This window comes from Zootoca vivipara, chromosome 11 (genome assembly GCF_965207765.1).
Source record: "Zootoca vivipara chromosome 11, rZooViv2.hap1.1, whole genome shotgun sequence".
NCBI classification, from domain to species: domain Eukaryota; kingdom Metazoa; phylum Chordata; class Lepidosauria; order Squamata; family Lacertidae; genus Zootoca; species Zootoca vivipara.
This window is the reverse complement of record NC_142594.1, coordinates 35078105-35103015: the sequence shown is the minus strand read 5'-3', so window position 1 is coordinate 35103015 and position 24911 is coordinate 35078105. Positions and strand designations below refer to the sequence as shown.

The following is a 24911-nucleotide window of genomic DNA, read 5'->3' as shown; positions in this document are numbered from 1 at the left end:
GCTGGTCCGACCAAAGGCCCGTCCTATATGTTGCATTCTCACAGTGGCCAACAATATGCATGTGAGAAACCTTGATATTTCATATGGGTTAGTAATTTATAAATATTGTGCATTTGGGAGATTCCATTGTTGAAGGAGCCAGGCAAGTTTCTTGGTGAGTTAATCACCCTAAGTAGTGGTCCTTAGTACATATAAGAAAGGATGTTGCTTTATACTGGACGGTCAATGGGTGGCTGGTAGTGAGAAGGACAAAAGCCAGAGTTGAAATCGGTGAGAAAGCTGGGCTACAGACAGGCAGAAACCAGAGAGTGAGAGCCCATGCCTGATTTCTGCTTCAATCCAAAGCTGTGACTATGGGAGAAGCAAGACCTTCTGGGATGTTAATGCTGTGAACCATCGCAAGTTGTATACTGTAGCTACATGTGTAAATAAACCATATATCCTAAAGACAACACAGTCTCTGCTGTTCCTCATTGCAAGGAGGAACGTGCAACAATATGTTTTATTTTAAAAAATAATTAAAAGTAAAATAAATGTATATTTCCACCACACTTGTCGTTGTCAAGGAGGATGGTCCAAGAGGTACACCTGTTAGAGTGAAAGAGCAACGTGGCGCGGGGAGGGTGAGGACGAGTCCCAGCTTGTGAGGCGAGTCTCGTCACCTTGGCTCACAGAGGCGGCCAGATCTCTGGTATCCTCCGGAGCCCCTGCGCGGCCGGGAGGGGGCCGGGCGAAGCCTCGGAGCAGCTGTCCAAGCAGCAGCTGCCGACGGGCTCAGCGAAGACGGATGGGGCGAGCGCCAGAGCCAGCTGCCTGCCTGCCTGCGCGCCTGACTCCGCCTCGCCTCCGCCTCCTCCGGCCGCCCCCCACGTGTGTCCGTCTGTCTCCGCCTGGCCTGCGGGGAGGGAAAGCATGGCGTCCAGCGAAGAGGACGGCGGAGCCGGCAACGGTTCGCTGGAGGAGAAGGAGAGCGGCAAGGCGGCCGCCCCTCGGCGCCGCGGCTCCGTAACCACCGCCTGGCTCATCTTCTACAACATCACCATGACGGCGGGGTGAGTGAGGGAGAGCGCGCGCCTGGCGAAGCTGGCCGAGCAGCGGGGCTGGGGCTCTGTAGCCGGCCGCTCTCTGCTCGCCCGGGGAGGAGAGATGGGCAGCCGGGGTGCCCTCGGACAAGGCGGGCGGCGGGCGGCACAGAAGGGCGGCGGCGGCGGCGGGGGGCTAAGCCCTGGCTTGCCTGCATTTCCTAATACGGTGCAGCCTTCCAGCGAGGCGAGCACGTCATGCTTCTAACCCGCCGCAGAGGTTAAGTATAGCCCGAGCCCGGAATGCCGGGCGGGGGTGCACTGGGGCGGCGGCGGCAGCAGCAGCATGGGGCAGACTGCTTCCCTCGGCATAATTTACGGCGGCTGCAGCGCAGGGCACATCCCCGCTCGGCCACTGGCGGCCGCTCGCTTCCCCTGGCGAGCCGCGCTCCCCTCCCACTCCCGCAGGAGCGCAGGCTGCTGGGTCCTCCGAAGAACACCTGCCCGCCGGTGCCAGACGGGAACCGAAGCTGAGCGGGGACAGACTGCGGGTTACGCCACAAGCCAACCCTTCAGCCACCCTCCAAAACAGAAGAGTCTTGTGCCACCTTGAGCTTTCGACGTGGACTCAAATCAAAGAGCAGAGCGGCGGCAAAGCTCTCTTATTTTATGGGCAGCTTCTTCCTAGACGTGGCTGCTGCACTAAGGATTCTGTTGCACCCCCCTCCCCGGTAAAATAGACATAGTTTTTCTCTCACTTTCCCATTGGGTAATCCAATCCGGAAGTAAAATACCTAGTTAAATTATGGAATTCACTGACCGAGGGTGTAGGGATGGCCACCAGCTTAGGTGGCTTTAAAAGGGATTAGACAAATTCATGAATGATAAGGCTATCACTGACAACTAGTCATGATGGCTAAGGACCAACGTCAGTATCCAAGGTAGTATGCCCCTGAAAACCAGTTGGCAAGAGTCACAAGTGGGGGAGGGCTCTTGCGCTCATGTCCTGCTTCTTGGCTTCCTGTAGGCATCCGATTGACCACTGTGAGACCAGAATGATGGATGTGTCTCTGGTTGGGACTCTTCTTTCATTCTTTTGTAACCAGGAGTACTAGGGGAACATGCTGGTGCTTTTCGCCTGGAATATCTTCAATGTCTGTAGGAGCTGGTCCTTCTGTGCTATGTCAGCTAGTAAGCAACAGCATTTTCAGAAGCGCCTCCCACATGCAGATCACAAGACCAAGAGGGCTGTATATGTGAAATTTCAGCCTGAAGAGGAACTACAGGGCCAGGAGCTACAGAATCCAGGGTAGTTGGTATAGAAGTGCCATAGACATTCATCATTGTGGAACAAGGTGTCTTGTATTTGCTTTTTGTTTTGATCATGGACCTTCTGAATGCACACCACAGTCCTGATAAAGTACAGATGCCTTAGCAGGATGGATCTTGAAATCCTATTGCACGCTTATCATAGGAAAGTTGCATTGGAAGAGTGGCTCTTTGTGTTGGATTGGCCATGGGAATTTGAGCAAACCCTGGCCTCAACATCTTGTATTCCAGAACTAGAGTAAAAAGCCCTGGTTGGTTGGACTTTGGAGTGGGGTTGAGACCATGGTTTCTAGATGTTTCACAAGGAAACCTACATGTGGAATGAATTCTTTTTTTAATGGTGGCAAATACGGTAGCTCTGTCCACATGAACACGGGGGAGTTATAATCACAAGCCTCACCCCTCAATGTCCACACATGTTCTAGCTCTGCTTTTAGCATGTGAAGGTCTGAAGGGGGATTTAAAATGCTTTGGGTTGAAGGTGCTTAGAATCCTCATTGGGATCAGGAATTCTGCATATTCAGGGTTCCCCATTCAAGGGTGGGTTCTAACCATATTCAACAAAGCACAGGTCAGGAGAGGTGTGGCCAGGGCTGGTATGCACATAGATGTTCAGCGCAGACCCAGTACAACCCCCTACATAAGTCTGAGCTCTCACACATTCCTTTGAACACCTAAGGGGTCTTATATCAGCTATGGAAGGAATTTCTAATATATACACACACACATATACATTTGCATCCCACCTTTCATTCAGTAGTGCAATCCAATGCGGATGAGCCTAAATATCTGTGAGGAAACTTTTGTAATTGTAGCAGTTCTATTAAATGTCAGCCGAGGTAGATTAGATATTGTGTCAAGGGTGCAGTGAGGTAATTTACGCTCTGAACTCAGTGGACTTATAGGGGAGCTGCTGTTTAGATGGCAACATATTTTATGTCATTTACTTCAAAATGAGATAAGCCAAAAAGTTTGGGAGGCCATTCTGCTCATGCTTTGGAATGGGGTGCTAGACTCCTGTCTCAAAGGCCTGACTGGAAAGTAGTACTGCTTGGTAGAAGTCTGGTAAGAAATAAGTTAACTGCATGAATTGATTATTCCATTAAGAATACTGCTTCTCCTCTTTCTAGGTGGCTGGTTTTGGCTATTGCCATGGTGCGGTTTTACATGGAAAAAGGAACACACAAAGGCTTATACAAAAACATTCAAAAGACACTTAAATTTTTCCAGACTTTTGCTTTGCTTGAGGTAAGTTTTTAAGCAATGCATTTTTTTCTAATGGGACAGTGGTGGTCTGGGAAAATACTTTCAATGAAACATTAACGGACCCAAAGAAGTTTAGTCTGTTGTCAAGCTAACAGAAGTTCCCATACCTTCAGCCAGAGGAAATGGTTATCATAAATTAGGCAGCCTAAATTAACTGTCTCTGACTGCTGAGTTTGAGGTCAGAAGCTCCATACATAGAGATGGGATCAGCCCCTGTCCTGGCAGCTACCAGTCTGTGTGACATGCTGACTCTGGGCCTGTATGGAGGTGCCATTTGTATCAATGGGTGTCTCCTCATGGAGGCTGTATTTGTAGCTCACGGAGTATGATTTGTATGGTTGCGGTTGCGGTGATCCTTTTTCTGATCTGTGATCATTATGCAACTTTATTATTCATTTATTTCATACACACACCCTGACACCACTTTTCTGCCACAACATCCAAGACAGCCTACAGTTTTAAGATATTAAAACATGCTCTGATGGCACTCAATGTGGTTGGTTGGCTGCCAGCTAGTGTGAACCAGGTCGTACAGATTTATTCTTGACACAAAGCTAGCATAGATTTGCTAAACATTATTTAAACATAATAAATGTCTAAATAATTTAGAGTGATGATGAACACTTTGTGAAATAGCTTGCAAACTATGCAGAATTTGGAAGAAAGGCACTTTAACTTGGGCTTTTTGTAAATCACCAGTCTTTTGAGTTTCCCACTGATTTGAAATTGAATTTTAAGTTTCTCACCCTCTTTTCCATATAGTTTGCTGGCAGTTATTCATGGAACCCCTGCTGTTTTTCTATATCTGTTGCCTACACTTTGTGTGTGACTTCAGCTCTATGAGTTCCCATGGTGGTGTTGAAGTTGTCTCCCCATGCTGTGATTCTGTCCCATAGTATGATCCTGAGCATGAATATGCTTTACAGGCCCAATGCTAGCTGAGAGGGAGGGAATTAAAGTGCACCACACAATGGCATTTCTCTCCAATAGGGGTGGGTAGCTACACCCACCTGCACTTCTCCTGACATTATATATGACATCAGGTGTGGGGAAATTAAAGCGGGGCTTTGCAGGTACCGCTGACTGGCACTGCCTGCAAAGCCCAATTACAGCACTTCCAAAGTGTCTACTATCAGCTGATCGTTGGTTGGAAAGCACTGCTCACAGTTTTTTGCCTGCATTGATTGATTTCAAACTGTGCAGGACAGAAGGAGCCACCTTATATTATTGTGATGAATGATTGGCAGGTGAGCGACGCCACCCACCTGTCAAACATGGCTCTCTCTCTCTCTCTCTCTCTCTCTCTCTCTCTCTGTCTCTCTCTCAGTGTGTATGTGTGTGTGTGTGTGTGTACATAAGAATCTGCCCCACCGGCCAGAACCAGTTTTCTTCCTTAGATGTGCAACATTGTACAGTACAGTCAATGAATGTCATACAGCTTGCATGCTTTTGATCTCAGACTTGCTCCAGCCCTCCTAACCTCCCTGGAGCTTGGAGGATGGCAATTTTTTAGGAAACCTCATAGACCCAGATGTGGCCCACCAGCCATTCCCATGTACAATGTTTATTTAGCAGTACCATTATTTTCAGAGACACACTCCTGTGTTTTTGAAACAATAGATTTTATTTTATTTTTTTTTAAAAAAATCTCACTTTCTCATTTGGAAATCCTATTGCCAAAATAGGACACCAAAATAAAATTCTGAAATAGTCCCACAGAGTTCCATTTTGTCCCCCATGCTATTTAACATCTATATGAAGTCCCTGCAAGCTGTCATCAGGTGATTTCAGGTGAAGTGTCATCCATATGCAGATGACATCCAGCTCTATCTCTTTTCCATCTGAAGCAGGAGAGGTGAGAGGTGAGGTGTTAGACAGGAGCTTGGAGGCAGTGATGGGTTAGATGTGGGCCAACAAACAGAAGCTGAATCCTGAAAAGACAGAGGTGTTGTATGTCTGAAGTTTTCATAGCCAGGAGGTAGGAAGGTGGTCTGCCCTGGACAGGGTTGAACTTCCTTGGGAAGAGCAGGTCTGCAATTTGGAGGTCCTCCTGGATTCAGTACTGTCACTAGAGGCTCAAGTGGCCTTAGTGACCTGGGGTTCTTTTTCCCAGCTCTGGCTGGTTTACCAGATGTGGCCCCTGTTGGAAAGAGAAGATTTGGCCACTGTACTCTCTGCTCTGGTAACTTGGATTATTACAATTGGATTGTTGTAATATCCTCTGCATGGGGCTGCCCTTGAAGAAGACCCAGAAATTTCAACTGGTCCAAAATGCAGCAGCCAGATTACTGGCTGGGGATCCATTTAGATCTCACATAACCCCTGCTTTAAAACAACTGCACTGGTTGCAAGTTTGTTTCCAGGCCTAACCTCCAGACCATTAATTTCAGTGGCTCTATTGAGAATATGACTTGTGTTGCATATACAACCCAATTTAAGCAACTTAAGGCAGCAATCAAAATTTGAAATTGAGTTACAAGGCCCTTTAACATTGCAAATGTAGTGAGCTATTTGGCTTCTGGGTTCTAGTGCAATGGCTGGTCAAGGGATGCATGACTGTACACTTAACAGCAGCCAGTTCGCGGTCATACAAATATATTGAGATAAATAGCAGAACATTGTACAACCCAAAAAGTGCAGCTAAAAATTCTAGTATCTTTATTTTATTTTTATGCTTATTTATTTAACAGAGTGCATATGCTGCTTAATCATAAGGAAACCTCTAAGTGGGTTATACTATTAGCACTTAGGTGCTCATTGTATTCCAAGCCTTATGCTTTCCAGTGGAGTGGTTGAAACAGTTGACAGATGTTTTACCTCTCCTGCCCCTACATGTGCAACTTATTTTTTAAAAAAATTTTTTTTATTGTTTTGCTGTTTATGATGTGCCTAGTTTTGCAACAGGGTGGTAATATTCTCCATGCTGTCATGTGTCCACCTGCCAGTAGAGTCATCTCCTGACGCTCATTCCTCCATTATTGCTGTGGGTCTTCTATAGTTTGTATTTTCCATGTTAAAGTCTATCCCAGCCTAGAAGTTCCATTCCTGTGTTTTATTTCTCACATGACTAGGATGCTAATAGACCAGTTACGGTTTTGCTTTTGAAATACTCAATTGTTCATCCTCCCCATCTCTCTCTCTTTAAATTTACAGATAATCCACTGTGCAGTTGGTGAGTCATTGTTTCAGTTTCTCAGTTAACTAAACAGAATCCTGCCCTGTGAGACAAAGGTGACCTGTTTCCTCTTTTTAAGGAGTAGTGCACACTTCTATGCTTGTGACTGGGGTCCAAGTGAGTTCCAGAATCTTCATGGTGTGGTTTATTACACATAGTGTAAAGCAGGTAAGTGTCATGAAACTGTTTGCCTCTTCAACTCTGCGTGTTTTTTGTAACAATTTGCAGTCTTCTAAAAGTCAGCAGAGATGTGTCTTCACCAGAGGGCTGAGGCTGACTTGTAACAGCACAGAACTTAAAAGTTCCTCATTTGTGTCTGCCTTACGCTTGGGAGATGGGGACTTAAAGGCCATTGGAGATGGATATCTGAGCCAGGTTGGCCTCCTGCCTAGTTTGCTCTCTCTATGAAACAAGATCAAAGGCTGACACATCTCTTTGGCAACCTATTCACCAAGCTGTTGGGCTGTTCCTGTTTCAGAGAGGACTTAAAATTAGCACATGTTGAATGGACTAAGTGAAAGTAAGCCTTAAGCTAAATGCATGTGAATTAATCTTTCGTGCAGGTGTTTTCCTAGTTAGCATTAATGTCATTGTTCTTAGGTATGTGCAGTAAGTGCTTATAATAGGTATAAGGAAAGTCTCCTACCATTTATAAGCTCTCAGGGAAAATTAGCTGAGGCTGGTGAAGTGAATATTACAAAGTTAAATTGGACCAGAGTGATTTTATGTGAAACCCTAGTGCTTGATGTTAAGTACTGCTAACCAACTTCATACTGATTTCCATTGGGGAAAATGTTTAGGATGTGCTTCCATTGGACATTTGTGCAGGAATCCTAAGCATTCCTACTAGGAAGGCAAATCGCACTCACCAAACTTAACTTCTGCTTAGGGTTGCCCTGGAAAGTGTGGTGTTTTGGCTGCCCTATCTTTCACGGAGTGTAGAATGTGCTTTACAATAGTTCATAATTTCAGGCTGCGATAGTTGCTCCACAATTCAATTTTGTTTTGAATATCTTAATGGTTACAACCAAAATTAACCCTAGCTTTTTTTAAAATTTCATTTCTATATTCATTTGCTGAAAAGGGCCCAGCCATTAAACTGTATCACCAGCAGGTGGCAGTTTTGATTATCTGCTTATAGTCATGAACGGCATAATTTCTTCATTCTTTTTTATGTTTGTTTTAAACATGCTTGCAGGTGAGAACTCTTGGGCTGATTATTACGGTATTTTAAAAAATTGATATCCCAAACTGTGTGCAGTTTGCTCAAAACCACAACAGCTTGTTTTTAAATGATAGAACAGGTTTAACATTCAAACTCATTTTTCTTTATTTTTATGCCTTGGTACAAATGTTTTCCATTTTTTCCCCCTAAAATGCCATGTCACCATTTGAGGAGAAGGAGGGGCTAGATTCATGCAGTCATTGGCATATATCAGCAAGTTTGGGAAGAGGCCCTGCCTAGTAGGAATTCTCTCCTAAGTAACAGTCATGTAATACATTTACTAGCACAACTGAAAAGCAGCCTTTGAGATAATTTAAACCAGGCATCCCCAAACTTCGGCCCTCCAGATGTTTTGGCCCACAACTCCCATGATCCCTAGCTAACAGGACCAGTGGTTGGGGAAGATGGGAATTGTAGTCCAAAACATCTGGAGGGCCGAACTTTGGGGATGCCTGATTTAAACCCATGGTGGGGAACCTCTAGGCCACAGACCGAATAAGGTCTGCTGGAACTCAGAGGTTGGTCCATCAGGCCATTTGGGGCCAACCATGCCAACCCTTCCTCGGTCTCACATCCTATTTGAACTCAACCCAGGGATGCAAAGGATTCTCCTTTGTAGATGTGACTTGCACTCCAGCAGGGGATGCAAACAAAGAATCCCCCTTTTCAGCTCTTTGCAGCCATCTTGAATTTTGAATCACCTGGTGTCATATGACATCAGGTGATTGGCAGGTGGACAACCCAGCCCACCCGTCAGAGTGGTCTGTGGAGGGTGGCCAAGTTCGAGGTATGGACAGCATCAGAATCTACTTCCGCACTCCTGATCTAAGCTCTTAAGAGGCTGGATTTTAAAGCAAAAATAAACCACAAATAAGGTCTAACATAAAAGAAAGAAAGAAAACAAGGAGAGATAAATAATGATAATGTTGCTAGGTATGATGAATAAGTCCCAGTCTGCAACTGATAATTAAAATAAAGGAGGGAAGGTGTTATTCAAACGCAAATAACTTAGATTATGCTAGGTGTAAAAATGGATTTTTGACCCTACCAAGAGCAACATGTTGTTGTTGTTGTTGTTTAGTCGTTTAGTCGTGTCCGACTCTTCGTGACTCCATGGACCATAGCACGCCAGGAACTCCTGTCTTGCACTGCCTCCCGCAGTTTTGTCAAACTCATGTTCGTAGCTTCAAGAACACTGTCCAACCATCTCGTCCTCTGTCGTCCCCTTCTCCTAGTGCCCTCAATCTTTCCCAGCATCAGGGTCTTTTCCAGGGAGTCTTCTCTTCTCATGAGGTGGCCAAAGTATTGGAGCCTCAGCTTCACGATCTGTCCTTCCAGTGAGCACTCAGGGCTGATTTCCTTCAGAATGGATAGGTTTGATCTCCTTGCAGTCCATGGGACTCTCAAGAGTCTCCTCCAGCACCATAATTCAAAAGCATCAATTCTTTGGCGATCAGCCTTCTTGATGGTCCAGCTCTCACTTCCATACATCACTACTGGGAAAACCATAGATTTAACTATACGGACCTTTGTCGGCAAGGTGATGTCTCTGCTTTTTAAGATGCTGTCTAGGTTTGTCATTGCTTTTCTCCCAAGAAGCAGGCGTCTTTTAATTTCGTGACTGCTGTCACCATCTGCAGTGATCAAGGAGCCCAAGAAAGTAAAATCTCTCACTGCAACATAAAAGACATGAAACATAAAAGACAGCAATTCCGTTCTGCATCTAGCACTAATCGAAACGCAGGGGTCTCTTGTTGGGCAGGGCACAAAAACTACTTTTTTGCTCATAGGGATCTGCATTTTTCCTCTTGCAGGAGGGAAACCAGCCAGTCTATCCAAAATAAGCTGATGACATTGGGATTGTAGAAAGAAGTGTATCTGCATTGGGCTTCCGGGTTCAGCGCCAGCGCCGATCGGCGGGGTCTCGTCTCGTCTCCGAGACGGCCCGTCCCTGCTAGGAGTGGGGAGGGCAGCGAGAGCGACGCTGCGCCCCTTAGAACCCCGGGAAGGGCGTCCCGGGGGCAATTTGCTCGGCACAGCCCAAATCCGGACTCCCCAACTCTTCGGTTAGCTCTAATAAGAGCTCCGGAGCGAGGAGGGTAGAAGTCGCGGGGGCCATTTTGAGCGGCAACGTTATTCTAGCAGGGAGAAGCTTCAAGCCGAAGGCGGAGAGCGCTGGATTCTTCCGAAAATAAAACGATTGGAAAAGATTGTAAGTAACCTCACGATTTGGATTATAAAACAATTTGGATTTGGGAGAGAGGGGAGAAAAGAGGAAGCCACCCCCCCCCACGGCAACAAAAGAGACAGTAAATAGAAACCCGAAGCCATAAACAGAAGATTTGCAATTCAAAGGATCCCTCAAAGGCATCAAAGAGAATCTCCCCTTTGATGCAGGGTGAGAAGGGGAGAGAGACTGTGGTTTATGACTGCCCTGCAGCAAGAGGTAAAGACTGAGAAAAATCTTTCTTTTCCTCGGGAGCCGGCAGCCCAGGCAACCCAGTGAGTTGATCAGGATTTATGAGTCAATTTTTATTTCATTTTGTATTTCTGGACTTTGTGGAATTTCTTTTCTGGTTTAAATGTTTGTGAAATGTGAGTTCGAACTTTATTGTTAATAAGACTTGAAGAATGCAGCCAGCTTGTTAAAATGGAGTCGAGAAAATAAACTGTGATCATATTCCACCCCACGTGACAAGTTTTGACCTTGGCAGGATTGAATTATGTCAACAAAAAAGTGTTCCCCTGAGTTCCAGCGGTCTGTTTTGACCTTAATGTGGGAAACAAGAATAGAGCTATGTCAAGAGGAGACACGACGGCAAGAGTTACAGGAAAAATTTCAGATGGTGATGGCAGAATATGATTTTTTAGGAGATGAAGCTTTTGACACTGAAAAAGATGAATGTGAGAATGACAATGATGATGACTGTGATTTGGAAGGAAAAGATGAAGATGAGGACTGTGATGATTCAACACAAAATGAAGCACACCACGAAAAAAATGATGACTTTACTCTACAAAAAGTTGGATGGAGTGCCCCGCTTTTGAGGGGGGCACGATTGGTATTATTGGAACTCCAGAACGCCCACAGGGAAGAAGGAAAAAATATGCAGAGAAGAGAAGAAATTCAGGGGCCCTGTATGGTGGCCTGGATGGCAAAAGACTGTAAACAGGGGGTGGGGTGAAGGGAAAGTGATGTTGTGATTACATGGATGGATTAACAGGTTTATAACTGGTCTGCTGATTATGGAATTTGCTGGATTGGGGGGGTGGAGCCGGTAATCGGGGATGTAAGGTTAAATTGAGAATAGTTATAGTTTTAAAAGTGAATGGATTTTGGAAAGTGTGAAAATATGGAGGCTTATAGAGGGAGAAAAAATTAGGCACGGGAAGATAAAATGGGAGTTTGATTTTTCAGTGATTTGAAGTTGTATAAGATACAAAGGTGTATTTCTATAAAGTAAGAAACTGTTGCAGATGATAAAAAAGGGATGAAAACCGGGGAAGGGGGGGGGAGGGGAAGCCCACAAAATATGGTTTTAAAATCATGAATGTAAGAAAAAATTTTCTGTTTTGTATTGTTTTTTTTCTCTTTTTTTGCCCTTTCTTTTTTTTTTCTTTTTCCCTATTTCTATTTTTCTCTTTTTTTTTTGGTATGATAATAGATGGTTGGATGGATGGCCTCCTGCGTACTGCCCTGGTTTGCTGGAGCTCCCTGGTGGCAGGGGGGGGCTTTGGGGTCAGGGGAGGGGGAGGAGGACAGAAATCCAAGCATAAAATGGAACATCTCTGACTGTTCACATACATGGGATACTTCTGTGGCAGGGGAGGACCCATGTGGGTGGGTAGGAAGGAGGTGGAAAAGGTGTTTATGTATGTACCGTTTTTTTTTTGTTTTTTTGTTTTTTTGTATTCTGTAAAATTAATAAAAAGTATGTTTAAAAAAAATAAAAAATAAAAAAAAAGAAGTGTAGCTGCATTTCTGCATCTTTGCCATGTTTTGTATTGTGCTAGGATATTGGTCTACATGCTGTATGCTAAGCCATTAATTTTCTGGTGCAGAGAGTTGTGGGATATGGCTACATATGAGCTTAAGCTCAAATGCTTAACTGTAACTGGATTGCTAACAGAACTAGCAGGTTGGGTGCAGCCTAAGAGAGTTCTCACTTTGTATGTCCAGCCCCTTTCAGGTTAGGGTCGCCCAAGGGTCCCCCCCCCCAACTCTTAGATCAAGCACTGTAAAGAAGAGACTATACTTTAGAAGTTTTCCTATACTAGAAGAGGCACGAAGGTCAAAAAGGCTCTGCAAGCAAAATAGTAGCTGGGTTGAAAACAGATGTGTTTTGTCAGTGATTTAAATCAAGGTTGGGAACCTGTGCCCCTTCAGATGTTGTCAGATTCCATCTCCCATCTGTCCCAGCCAGCATGGCCAATGGTTCGGAGTTATCAGAAATGTAGTTCAGCAACATTTGATTTAAATTGTGTCAATATTGCATCCATTAGCTCCTAGGGCTTCAGCTTACCTAGGAGTAAGCCCTGCTGGATTCTGAGTAGACATGTAGAGGGTGCTCCCAGAGCAATCAGGCCGAAGAAGAATTATTTGGAAAGGTAACTTAAAAGGCTGCTTGGGGGGGGGGACTGCAAGTTTTCACAAATTGCACCATGTGCATATGTGAATTTCCTGTATTTAGTTATTGCTCTGTTCCATAGGCCATCTATCAGTTTGTTGTGGGATATTTAGCATAACATGCATTCTTCTTAAGAAACATGGATTTGGGTGTACTGCCTTGCCATTCTGTTGCAGGCTTTCTTTCCAATTTAAGGATGCAGAAAATGTTGGTTCTTTATACTTCTACAGATCCAGAATGAGGACAGCGTTATTCTTTTTCTGGTCGTATGGACTGTGACAGAGATTACTCGATATTCCTTCTACACATTCAATATGCTCAACCACATGCCATACTTCATAAAATGGGCCAGGTGGAGAATGCCTTGCAGTTTAGTTTCTCATTGTTCTGTGCATGCTAATTTTCATGCATGCTAAATTGGCAAGGAAATAAACAGCTGTGAGAGCTTAGTGTGTGGTTTGTTTTTAAAGCTGAGAAGTTGTGTTTGCACTTCTGGATCTGTTTTTTAATGCAGAGTTTGCTGTCTTTTAAAAATTAATCTGTCCTGTGTTAATGCCATTAATATTTCTAGAGAGTTCTTGTGTGTCATTTGAAAATTGCATATTGAATAAGATAGAAAAAATGTTTGTTCACAGGTGGTTTGCTTTTGCTTGGATAATATACTATTTTGGGATTCCCTGTAGATAAACAAGGCCTTTTATAAGTGAAAGTGCAAAAGCTTGCAAAATGCAACACCTGTGCGAGTCTTTCTGTTATGTCTATTTGGGGATATAATTCTGCTGGAATTCGATGCAAAAGTAGACTAGGTAAAAGAAATGCAAGGGATGAAGTTTGGGGGAAGGCAGCTCCAACCTTAACCGGAAATCTTCCTACACCAGTGGCCTTCCAAGTATTGTTGGGCCAACTCCCTCCCTGATACATTGGTCATGCGAGCTGGAGAGTTGGAATCCAACAACATATGGAAAGTGTCCCGTTGGCAACTGCTGTTCTAGCCTTTTGCCATGTTGCTGCTGTTGGTCAATGTGCTTGTATTGTAAACATTGACCCAAATATTTACCTGGAAGTAAGGTTCATGTGTGTGTGTTTGTGTGTGTGTGTGTGTGTGTGTGTGTGTTCAGTGGGCTTCTCCCTGGTAAATGCATATTATTGGCAGTTTCAATGGCTGGTGCTGTAGCCATTTTGTTTAACAGCTTGCGTCAACTGAAACAGACACTGTCAACTCCACTCTGGTGGTGAGCATGTGGTAGTTTAGAGACCCAGTCATATTCACATACATGGTAAAAGCTTCTGCAATTGCAACACCTGCAGCTCTTTTCTCTCAGGATAGATATTTTTCCTTTAAAAAAAAATACTGCTGGATAAGATTTCACTGATCTAGAGTTCTTTTCTAAACTGAGCATTCAGTTACATACGTGGCGTGTTTAATGTTACACAATGTGTATGCCAAATCATAAGAAACTCATGTTAGGACAGTATATTTCTCCTTTTAGTCCAGCATCATATACTCTTGACTAGCAGTCACTCCCCAGTGTCTCGGTACAGGTCCTTCCCATCACTTACTACTTTTAAAGTGGAGATGCTAAGGCTTGAACCTGGGACTTTTTGCATACAAAGCATGATGAGTTCCATCACTGAGTTTTCGCATCTCCACACCCCCCCCCCCCCGGCCTGCTGCAAAAACACTGCAAAGCAAACCAGACAACCATATTCTGATTCCACCGCCCCACTCCATTGTGTATTATCTCTTAAATGAGATTTCAGAATTCAAAGGAACTCATTTAGCACCCTGCCTTTCAGTGCATTAAAAAAAATGTGACAAACTATTATGCTGTACTTCTTCGTAATAGTTTGGGATTTTCTAATCCTCTTGTGTTTGCTGCCAGAGGAGCTTTGCTGCTTTGTGCATAGTAGAATATGTGCAGCTTAGCTATATGAAAACTCTCCTTTCATTAATTGGCTTCTGGTGTGCCTAGACAGCATTATTGAGTTCTCTCTCTTTCTTTTTGCATGCCGCTAATGTGTTTGGTTCTCTTGTGCACCCCATACAGTTTACTCAAGTTGAGCTCTTTCGAGGGCCGTGAGTTCTTTCGAGGGGTTCGGGTTCCCTGGCTGCACCAGTTTTGATCATGGAATGCATATTGTGCATTTCCTTCTGACCCTGGGAGCAAACCATCTTTGCCTTTTCCAGCTCGTGTTCAAGAGGCTGGTTCTTTATGAATGGCTGCATTTGTATGCTTTTACCTTGTGCAAAAAACTCTGTCAAAGTATTTATAACTTCTTCTTTTTTAAAGAAGTGTCCAGCATGTAAGGTGACAAATATACAAAAGATAATATCATGTTTATTAAAGCCAGTGCTTTTTTTGGGTGTGTGTAAAAAATGAGGTGCAGATATATTGATAAAAGTGCTCAAAATTGTTTCCATGGCTAGCAGGAAAAAAGAGGTTCCAGTATTTTGTACCAGTGAATACTCCCCCCCCCCAATGCTCTGAATAAAGCAGTTGCGGCTTTCAAGACCAGTGTTTTTTATAGTTCGGAATTGACCATGGGCTCTGCCCAATGTCTACAGTACACTCACATATTTCAAAAGGATGGTTCCCGACTTCATTATTTTTCACTTTTTTTGAACACAGTTGTACTTTTAACTATAAAGCAACCCAGATGAGTGTACAAGGGTAGAATCTAGTTAGCTCTCTTGGGATCATGGAAGGGCTTTCGATCCAATGGGTGCCTTCTCAAGAGGATCTTTTGCCAATTCACCCTTCCCCTTGCATCCCTCAGTGACTTCCAAAAACCAGCCCCAGAGACTTGGAGGACCCTCCAGAACAGGGTGGAAGGTGGCTGGGGGCTTGGAAGACTGCAGGGGGAATAGGCAAAAATCACTTTGCCCCCTTTTCCATTTGGCATCTACTTGATCAAAAGTTCTTTCATGAGCACAAGCACATCAGTTGAATCCCACCACTGTTTGCTGCTACTTTAATGGTGCTCCTTTGTCCACACAGCAGCAGCAGTTGTATACACAAGTGCGTTGGCTGATGATGTGCGTGTTTTTAGTATCTTCAGGGTAAATATTTTAAGCCTGATCTTCAGGGCCAAAGTTTAAATTAATATCTTGATTGAACATGTCCATGTTCAATAAATAAAAGTTCTGAATCTGCAAATGAAATGAAATACTAGGCAAATCAGACCATCTTTCCCAATGCAGGCTTAGGTAAACCTGATTGCAAAGGTAGAAATAACAATATATTAATAACCCCCCACCAAGGAATTCTTCATGGGGATTAAAAACTCCATCCCAAAATGGAGTTGTTCCATTGGTCCCTTGCGATTGCTGACAGCCAACACAATTGAGGAAGACAGTAGGGAGACCCATGGCTGCCCACAGTTGACAGAGGTGTGTATTCAATTGGCTGGCTCATTCACCCGAGCTTTTGAGGAATTTACAGCATTTTGCTCAACCAGAACACGTGGGCAGCAAGCCTATGCATGGTAAGTTCCATTGCATCTAGGGGAGCTTACTCCCAGGTAAGTGTTGTAATCCAAAGCAGAATATCAGAAAGATAATTGTTGGTGTGATTTGTTTAGTTATATTGTTTCTTCCAGGTACAATTTTTTCATCATCTTATATCCCGCGGGAGTCATCGGTGAGCTTTTAACCATTTATGCTGCCTTACCTTACGTGAAGAGATCGGGGATGTTTTCAGTGAGGCTTCCCAACAAGTATAATGTCTCTTTTGACTACTACTATTTCCTTCTCATCGTCATGGCGTCCTACATACCACGTAGGTATCAATAGATGCATGTGGAAACATTTGTCTTTTAAAAGTGTCATTCAAAAGGTTATCCTATCTTCTTTTATTACTCAGCTACCATACCTTGCATCTTTCCATAACAAAGTAATATGTAATAAAGCCAAGCCATCCCTATTCTTCCAAATTTGATCACGCTAACCATCTTGTGCTTTTTGCCTTCATCTTGTGCCCTGCTTAGCAAAATTTCCAAACAATGAATTCCTCAGGATGAAACACGACTTTGGGCTACATGTTCTTTCGGCTTATTTTCGTTGAGAACTGTTCTTTTTACGATTGCTCTTTTTAGAAATTGTTTCCACCATTCTCTGGTGGAGGTTTTAAGACTGCTGCTTTAGAACTTGGCTGATGTATACATTTAAAAATTATGGTATGATTATTTGTAAGCTGTCTTGAATCCTTTAAAAAGGATATGGCTGAAATTCAAACTTTGACTGGGGTGGAGCCGTTCCTCCACCCAACCCACCTCCACCCCATGGAGCGATGCCACAATGCCTCTGTGATTCCCTGTTCTGTCCCTATAAGAAATGCTGCTTTTGGATCCCTGAAACTGGGCATTCCAGGTGTGGGGACAGACTGAGCCAGCCCCACTACTATCAGGCTCAGTTTGGGCCTGATCACCACACCAGCTCTGATTTGCCTGGCCCCTCCTTGCCTTGCTTCCGGACCAATGTGAACAGCAAGGCAATAGTGACCCTACTGCAGCCATGGTGGGGGGTTTGGATGACATAAAACACCCAGTCCTGTTTGCTACAGTTACACATCCTTGCTCTTTCTTTTCTTTCCTAATAGTGTTTCCACAACTGTACTTCCACATGCTTCGTCAAAGAAGAAAAGTGCTTCACGGCGAAGTGTTTGTAGAAAAGGACGATTAAAAACAAGCCCTTTTTAACCATGGTGCTTTTTCAGAGTAACAAACCAAAATCCAGAACGTGTTGCACGAGTCCAAGTGTGAAATCATGGAACAAAAATAACCAGTGCACAAAACCAACATAGATCATATTATTTAGTAACGCTAATATTTTTCGGACTTCACTATTTCAAGTCTGCATTAATTTTTGGTACTGTCTCCACCCCCACTCATCAGTTTTAGGAGCCTTTTCATATGTTCAAAGCATTGCATGTACTTGGAGGGGGTTCCTTTCTTCTGCGGAAGGCTCCTAGCCATTAGGAGAGCTTTTCAGGGGAATGCAGGAATGCTGTTGGGAGGGGAGCTGTAGAAAACCACACACATCCCATGGGAGCCTGGCCTGTGTCTTCCTTTAAAACACAATTCAAAGTGTTGGTGCTGACCTTTAAAGCCCTAAACGGCCTTGATCCTATATACCTGAAGGAGCGTCTCCACCCCCATTGTTCAGCCCAGACACTGAGGTCCAGCGCCGAGGGCCTTTTGGCGGTTGCCGCACTGTGAGAAGCAAAGCTACAAGGAACCAGGCAGAGGGCCTTCTTGGTAGTGGTGCCCGCCCTGTGGAACGCCCTTCCATCGAAGTTCAGGGAGATGAACAACTACCTGACATTTAGAAAACACCTAAAAGCAGCCCTGTTTAGGGAAGTTTTTAATTGTGATATTTTAATGTATTTTGGTATTTGTTGGAAGCCACCTAGAGTGGCAGGGGAGACCCAGCCAGATGGGCGGGGTATAAAATAATAAAAATAATAAAAGGCCTATCAGATTTCCCGCCTGTTAATATCTTATAAGGAGAATTTGTTATCTTTTACCTTTTATCTGTGTACATATAATAAATTAGAAACTTAAGACCATTTCAATGGCTGCAAAAAAGAAACAAAACCTGAATGGTTTTCAGAAGCATCTTCTTGAAACTGATGCCACGTGGGATGTTCATTGTAAATGGAGATGGGAATGAGCTCAGTCTTAAATGCTGCAATAATTTTTTTGTTAAGCTCCTGGAAGGCAGTTGTCCTATTTAAAGGAATTCACTACTTGATACCTGCAATATGTTCTACACAAAAAGATCAGATCAAAAATTCAGCTGTCCAGATAATTTAAGGACAAGAGGTGTTTTTGTTCATTTTGAAAAAATGTCTATGTGCCAAAATACAATCAAAAAGAGAAAAGTGTATTGAAATTTGGTTGCCCTCTGCACGTTAGCAATCTGTGATACATGAAATTTTGGTTCACTTTGGTTTACACAACTGTTTAGCAGTTTGCTCAGTAGACAGGATCCAAAGAACCACACAACTAATATACCCATGGGACCTTTGGGCTTTTATTTTTCTCTATGTAATATAGAAAACCAGTTTTGAAACAGAAGGTTTTCTGCTCAAAAACTGGTGGGGGGTGGAGTCAAATGATTGCATGTGCATTATGCAGATCTTTAGATCCCAACCTTTGTGCCTTATTGTAAAAGAATGTAAAATCATGATAAATAAAGCACAAGTAAAGGAAATTCAGGGAAAGAAAAACAATGGATATCTCCACCCAGCACCTGCAGTCTAGTCTCACACATTCTGAAATCTGACTCAATGGTCAGGGGATTCTACAGAGCACCTGACCTTGGGAAGCTGCCAATAGGGGTGTGTGAACCCTTTCTGCTTTCTGCTTGTGCTATAGGATCTTTGGATCCAAGCTGTGATGTGATTATAGCTTGTGGTGAAAACTTTCTTCAAATATACTTGAGTTTATGTGTCTAGTCCTTTCAAATTGTGTATTAGCAAGGTTTTAGCTGAGCAAGGTTCTTTACTGTACACTTTTTACTGTAAGTGCTTTTCCGGCAATATAACAATTTTATTTTGGGGGTGGGGCCTCTGCAATTAAAAAACCCCACAAAGGTGCTCTAACAATTTTTCATGTTATATAAAGCTTTAAAATATAGTATCACACAAAATCATTCAGCTGTGTTTAGATTAAAGGGTTTCAAGTTGCATCAATTATATTTTTGCAGTTGCTGTTTAAGCCTGATTTTTTTTCCTTTTAAAAACATCAAACTATTTCTTACAAAATATCCAGGCAGCTCTTTGGTACATGTTTCTGAATTAGTACGGAGAAGAACTATGTGAGAAGATCTACTATTTTTTCAATGGTTAATACGGTTACCTTTTCTAGCATTTTAACTTCTTAATGCCTAAGTATATTATGTGCCTCATCCTGTAATTCTAGCTGATCGAAATTGGATTTTCTGCAGCTGTTCTTTAAGTAGAAATATTTGGTTCTCATGTATGCTGTTGTTAAACCTGAGGATGTTGTCATACAGTAAACAAGGAAATATTGTAGGTATTTTTTTTACCATTTTGTACATCCAATATTAAAATAATACAATTTCTTGCAATCATGATTTCTGATTTTCCGCAGAGGAGCCATGTAGTAGCCATGGGTTATAGTTTAAGGAAGAAAACATTTTAAGGTGATTTTACTCTGCAAAATTGCACTTCAAATAAACTATTAAATCCACATCCAAATGTTTTTATAGTTCTGCAGTTTCCAGATGTACAGAACATAAAGGTTTTTCAGTGCAGGACTGATGTGATACTGCCACTAATATGTTATTAGCTTCAAACATAATAATAATAATAATAATAATAATAATAATAATAATAATTCTAACACCCCACCCATCTGACTGGGTTGCCCCAGTCACTCTGGGCGGCTTCCAACAAAAATACAGGAAAAACAACACTTTGTGTCTCCAGATTGACTAGGAAATTATGAATTCAATACATCCTAAACAATCTGGAAACCTCTGTAAATAGTTCCATTTACATAGAACATATTGCTTAATTTTGGCAATAGGAAATAAACAGATCCCACCAAGAAAAGATGGTAAATGTAAACAATGTTTGGTTGCATTCACACAATATTATTCTCATAACTGTCTCATTGTCTCAGTTCTGAGCACTGAATGTATGTGGGTTTACTCTACTTATAGAATCCCTTTAGGCTGTGGTTGCTCGCCATCTGTGAGAATCAGATCCCCAAGTTAAGTGGCAGGGGTGTGAACCTGAATAAAATATTGTGGGGGGTAGATAAGCCCCGACCCGCATAACCGATCACAAGACACAGTGCACACCCACTGTTTGAATGGCAATGCCCATCATATTCCCCCCCCTCAGATACTTTATTGAGTGGGGGGTGAGGGGACCTCAGTTGGCTCCTATGCTAAGTGTCCTGTATTGAGTATATTCTGTGCCTTCACTTGATAACAAGTGATTTTCCCCTTTTTGTTTTCAGAGGTCTTCTGCTTAGATGTAATCCAATCATTTCATGTAAAGGTATTTCATGCTGTAAACCTAACTCAGTCTATAAACTTGAAGTTCACCAAGGTGTATTTCCCCAAATACTGTTGTACAATGTCAGTTCTCGAAATGGGTTTTTGTTTTGTTTTTTGAGAAAAACAGAAAAACCGAACTTTTAAACAAGCTAATTTCACAATTTTTACATAGCACCATTTTGGGGATTTGACTGCATACTAGCCTGCAAACTAAAGCATATTGTTTCTGGTACTGTAGCTAATTAACTTAACAATTCAGTTAAAATTTGTGCTTCCTGTTAATTTAGATATGTCTGCTTTTACCAAGCATTGACCAAAGGGCACCGGTCGGTTTATGCAGCTGAAGTTTTTCAGAAGGTTATAGCAGTCATTGCATGGATACAAATATTATGTTTCCATAACCAGGATTACTGCACACTCAAGTTCACCTTGAAATCCTAACTGCAATAAATTACAGCACACTTTTTGGCACATATCCATCTTATAGCCTTCCTGCAATATCCTTCCCCTTTAAATGCAAATACTACCTTATTTAGCAAATAGATCTTATATTTGTGTAGCCTTTAAAAACACCCACACAAACTTGTTAAACCTTATTGATAACCATTTATTTGTTTACTAACTACCTAGGGACTTACACATGAGTCTGATCCTGCAATGTGCTGCTGCGTCGTGTGTTAAATACCAAGCACATTCCAGTGCTACAGATTTCAGGAGCTCTCAAGAACGATCCCTTCCTCCAATAGTAACTTTTGCATGTTTGATACAACCTTCACTTAATGGGCCATGGATATTTATCTTCCTTTCCTCAAATAAAGCTCTCTCGTGTGTGTTTTGATCTGTAAATTAGTCTTTAACCAGTCATTTTGCTGTGTATGTATTGAAGTCTGTCTCTCTCCCATTCCTGTTTTGTAACTAAACATAGGTCCAAGTCTTTCTGTTTGGCCTCTCTCAGCATAATCCTATGCATGTCTGGGTTCAATGGGCTTGCTCTCAGGAACTGAGTAAAGGATTGGGGCCTCAGTTTCTCTTCACTTATCTAGTGACTATTCCCCCATTTCTTAGAATGCATCCAGTCATACTTGATAATTTATTCTACGTAGGTTGCATCCCTCTCCAGTCGTACAGTATGTAAGATTTCTATCCAACTCACATTTCAAGTTGTTCTTCCAATGTTTCATCTGGGAATGATGCCTTTGCTTGTAGGAGTCCCAAAGAATACATTGAAATCCGATAAATCAGCTGCAGGAACCTGTGCTACGCCACAGAGCATGCTAAATCCTTTCCCACCAAGAAGAAGAAGAAGAAGAAGAAGAAGAAGAAGAAGAAGAAGAAGAAGAAGAAGAAGAAGAAGAAGAAGAAGACGACTTTGGATTTGATATCCCGCTTTATCACTACCCGAAGGAGTCTCAAAGCGGCTAACATTCTCCTTTCCCTTCCTCCCCCACAACAAACACTCTGTGTGGTGAGTGGGGCTGAGAGACTTCAGTCCTCAGGTTATGGGCTACTGCTGCTTGGGGTAACAAAAGGATGTGGCTGGAGCTCAGAGTAAAACTGTACCTAGGAGGAGGAAAGACACTGCATCTTGAGATCCTTCTGAATCAAAGTACAGGCAAGGTGGGGAACCACCACAAGCACCTACCTTAAGCACCGTCATCTATGAACTTTAATGTGGCAGTTGGGAGGTCACTCAAGGAGCCCAGGTGGGTTTAGAGAAGGGAGCTAGGGACTACATTTCTGAGAACATAGATGAGGTCACATGGTGTTTACGCCAGCAGGAAACCAGGATGGCTGGAATCCAGATTCTCCTGAAACTCACAGCAGAGCTTGGAAGGGGTGCTGATGTCATGAAGGGTGTTCTTTTTCCATATAGGTTCTGATCTATAGAGCAGGGGATTGCTGCTTCAGTTATAAGATTTCTGATGGTTTATTTGATAGTTCTATAACTATCAAACTCCCAACTCTAAGTTGGGAGCCGCTTCAGTGAAATGGCCAGCTGGGTGACACTGCGCTAACATTACTGTGATCCAGCTAAGTGGCAACCATCCCATGGATGTTTTGTAGGAAGCGGATCTGGCAGAATGAGCAAAATATGTGTGTGTGACTTTGAAATAATCCACTTCTGCTTATTCTGCGAAGGAGGAAACACTTGGGCCCACACACCTACAGAAATCATCTCAAAAAGCAATCCTCTACGAGGAGTCTAAGTCTAATGACACATCCTATTAAAAATAGGCAGTGCCGTACAAGTCACAGCTGCTGTGACGTTCCCAGCTTGGAATGCTGTACCTAGTTAACCTCCTTAATTTTCTCTCGCTCATGCCATTCCAACATAATGGCATTTTGCCTGTCCTGAAGGCAGTGCAACCAGCTACAGGATGTAGCAGATGGCAGGTTACAGAGGAGAATGCAGACACGTTTAAAAGAATCTGCCGACCGGTGGTTCTTCACCTTTAATCTTCTCCTGCCCACCAAGTACACAACATTGTCATCAAATGCTCCCCAAGTCATGATCAAACAAAACGTAGGACTACCAATGCTTTTGCTCCCGAGGCCTGAGGGGACAATGGTGGAGAATCAGGGATCAAGGTGGGTCTCAGGACAGGGGAGGCATCTCTGAACCGGGGCTCTTCAAGGTGGCTTTGGGCTGGTGCAGGTTCCTTTATGTCTTCCGAGCGAGAGGGGTTCTTCCTGAGAGCCCAAGTTTTTCCAAGGAGATCGGCCAGGATCTTGACAGGTGTTGGCTATTTTTTTTCAAGCTGGAGTGGCAGAGCACGGGCATGGGGAGTGTGGCAGGAAGTAAGGCTGGATGAATGGCCATGCAATTGTTCTTCCAGGTGTTGTTGGAATACAGCTTCCATCCTCCCTGACCATGCTGGCTGAAGAAGATGGGACCTGGAGTCCAACATCTGAATGGCTACAGGTTCACCATCCCGGTGTCAAGTGGTAGAACAGAGAGGTGGCAGACTCTGGTAGATCATACAAATGGAGAAACACTCTCAATTTTTGTATTTGTATTTTTTGCAGATTTTTACCTGAGCCTAACTGGATTGAATTAGTCTCAGAAGCAAAAAGGCAGCTAATGTAATTCTTCTGGGGTTGATGTAAAATGCCAGCACTTCCCAGAAGAATTGACAAGGGCCTTACACATAACTGAGCTACTGTGGTTAAAGAGCACTTCATGTTGACATTGTTATCTTGCCAGGATAGGCCCCAGTGTTGTAGGGTGAGCAAGCTCATCTCCCCTATCCCACTAATTGCCGGCATCTCTGCAAGACGACATTAGGAAGGCTAGCGCAGGGCTATGAGGTACAGTGCTGCACAGAGAGCTGACCCCCCCACCCCACATCGTTGCATCAGTTCATCAGTAAGCTGAGCTGCTTGACCTTTCTTCCTTTCCTCTCTAGACTCTCTCAGAGCAGACGCTTCAGTGATGAGCTAGGTACCAGGTTGTGCGTGAGAAAGTGGACTGCTGGGGGCAAAGGAATGCTCCCCTCCCTTCCCTCATGGTTAGTTAGTTTCAGTATATGCTTCCTATACAGGGGTCAGTAAACTTTTTCAGCAGGGGGCCGGTCCACTGTCCCTCAGACCTTGTGGGGGGCCGGACTATATTTTGAAAAAAATATATATGAATGAATTTCTATGCCCCACAAATAACCCAGAGATGCATTTTTTTTAAAGAAGGACACATTCATGTAAAAACACCAGGTAGGCCCCACAAATAACCCAGAGATGCATTTTAAATAAAAGGACACATTCTACTAATGTAAAAACATGCTGATTCCCAGACCTTCTGTGGGCCAGATTTAGAAGGCGATTGGGCCACATCCGCCCCCCGGACCTTAGTTTGGGGACCCCTGGTCAATATCTCAAAGCCATTTAACAACAGAAACCACAACAATAAAAAGCATATGTAAAACCACTTCCGATGTAAAACCAATTGAATCAATTTCATCAGTAAAAACAATTTCAAACCCAATCCTGATACAGATTGGGACATGAAGAAATATGCTTCCACTTAAAAGGTTTGTTGAAAGAAGAAGGACATCAGTAGGTACCAAAAAGCAACTTATCTGATGTGTAACAGGAGGGAGTTTCAAGGGGCAGGTGCCACTACACAAAAGGCCCAGTTCCTGCATGTACAGCTCAACTCTGCATGAGATGGGCCTCTTAATGAGATGGGATCTGTAGGAGGCTTTTTCCTCCAAAGTGCAGCCATCAGCTAGGTATATAA

General features: G+C 43.2%; 1 protein-coding gene across 3 annotated transcripts; it reads left to right on the top strand.

Annotated features, from left to right (window-relative positions):
* Positions 1 to 593: 593 nt before the first annotated feature.
* Positions 594 to 19738, top strand: HACD1 (3-hydroxyacyl-CoA dehydratase 1). Of its 3 annotated transcripts, none has more exons than XM_035129587.3 (7): positions 594 to 1052; positions 3482 to 3599; positions 6771 to 6789; positions 6878 to 6960; positions 12876 to 12997; positions 16246 to 16424; positions 17244 to 19738. In XM_035129587.3, exons 1-7 carry the CDS (start codon positions 913 to 915, stop codon positions 17324 to 17326), a joined length of 744 nt encoding a protein of 247 aa, XP_034985478.1. In that variant the 5' UTR covers positions 594 to 912; the 3' UTR covers positions 17327 to 19738. The 3 variants fall into 3 exon arrangements, with proteins under 3 accessions (XP_034985478.1, XP_034985477.1, XP_034985476.1); XM_035129586.3 differs by having other exon boundaries at positions 6875 to 6960; XM_035129585.3 differs by having other exon boundaries at positions 6872 to 6960.
* Positions 19739 to 24911: the final 5173 nt, after the last annotated feature.

What these genes read in the sequence shown, in the direction of transcription:
- HACD1 (XM_035129585.3), top strand. Translation starts at nt 913, where the DNA reads ATGGCGTCCAGCGAAGAGGACGGCGGAGCCGGCAACGGTTCGCTGGAG. An exon ending in TTACACATAGTGTAAAGCAG is followed by an intron (nt 6,961 to 12,875) that starts GTAAGTGTCATG and finishes ATACTTCTACAG; the next exon opens with ATCCAGAATGAGGACAGCGT. An exon ending in CATGGCGTCCTACATACCAC is followed by an intron (nt 16,425 to 17,243) that starts GTAGGTATCAAT and finishes CTTTCCTAATAG; the next exon opens with TGTTTCCACAACTGTACTTC.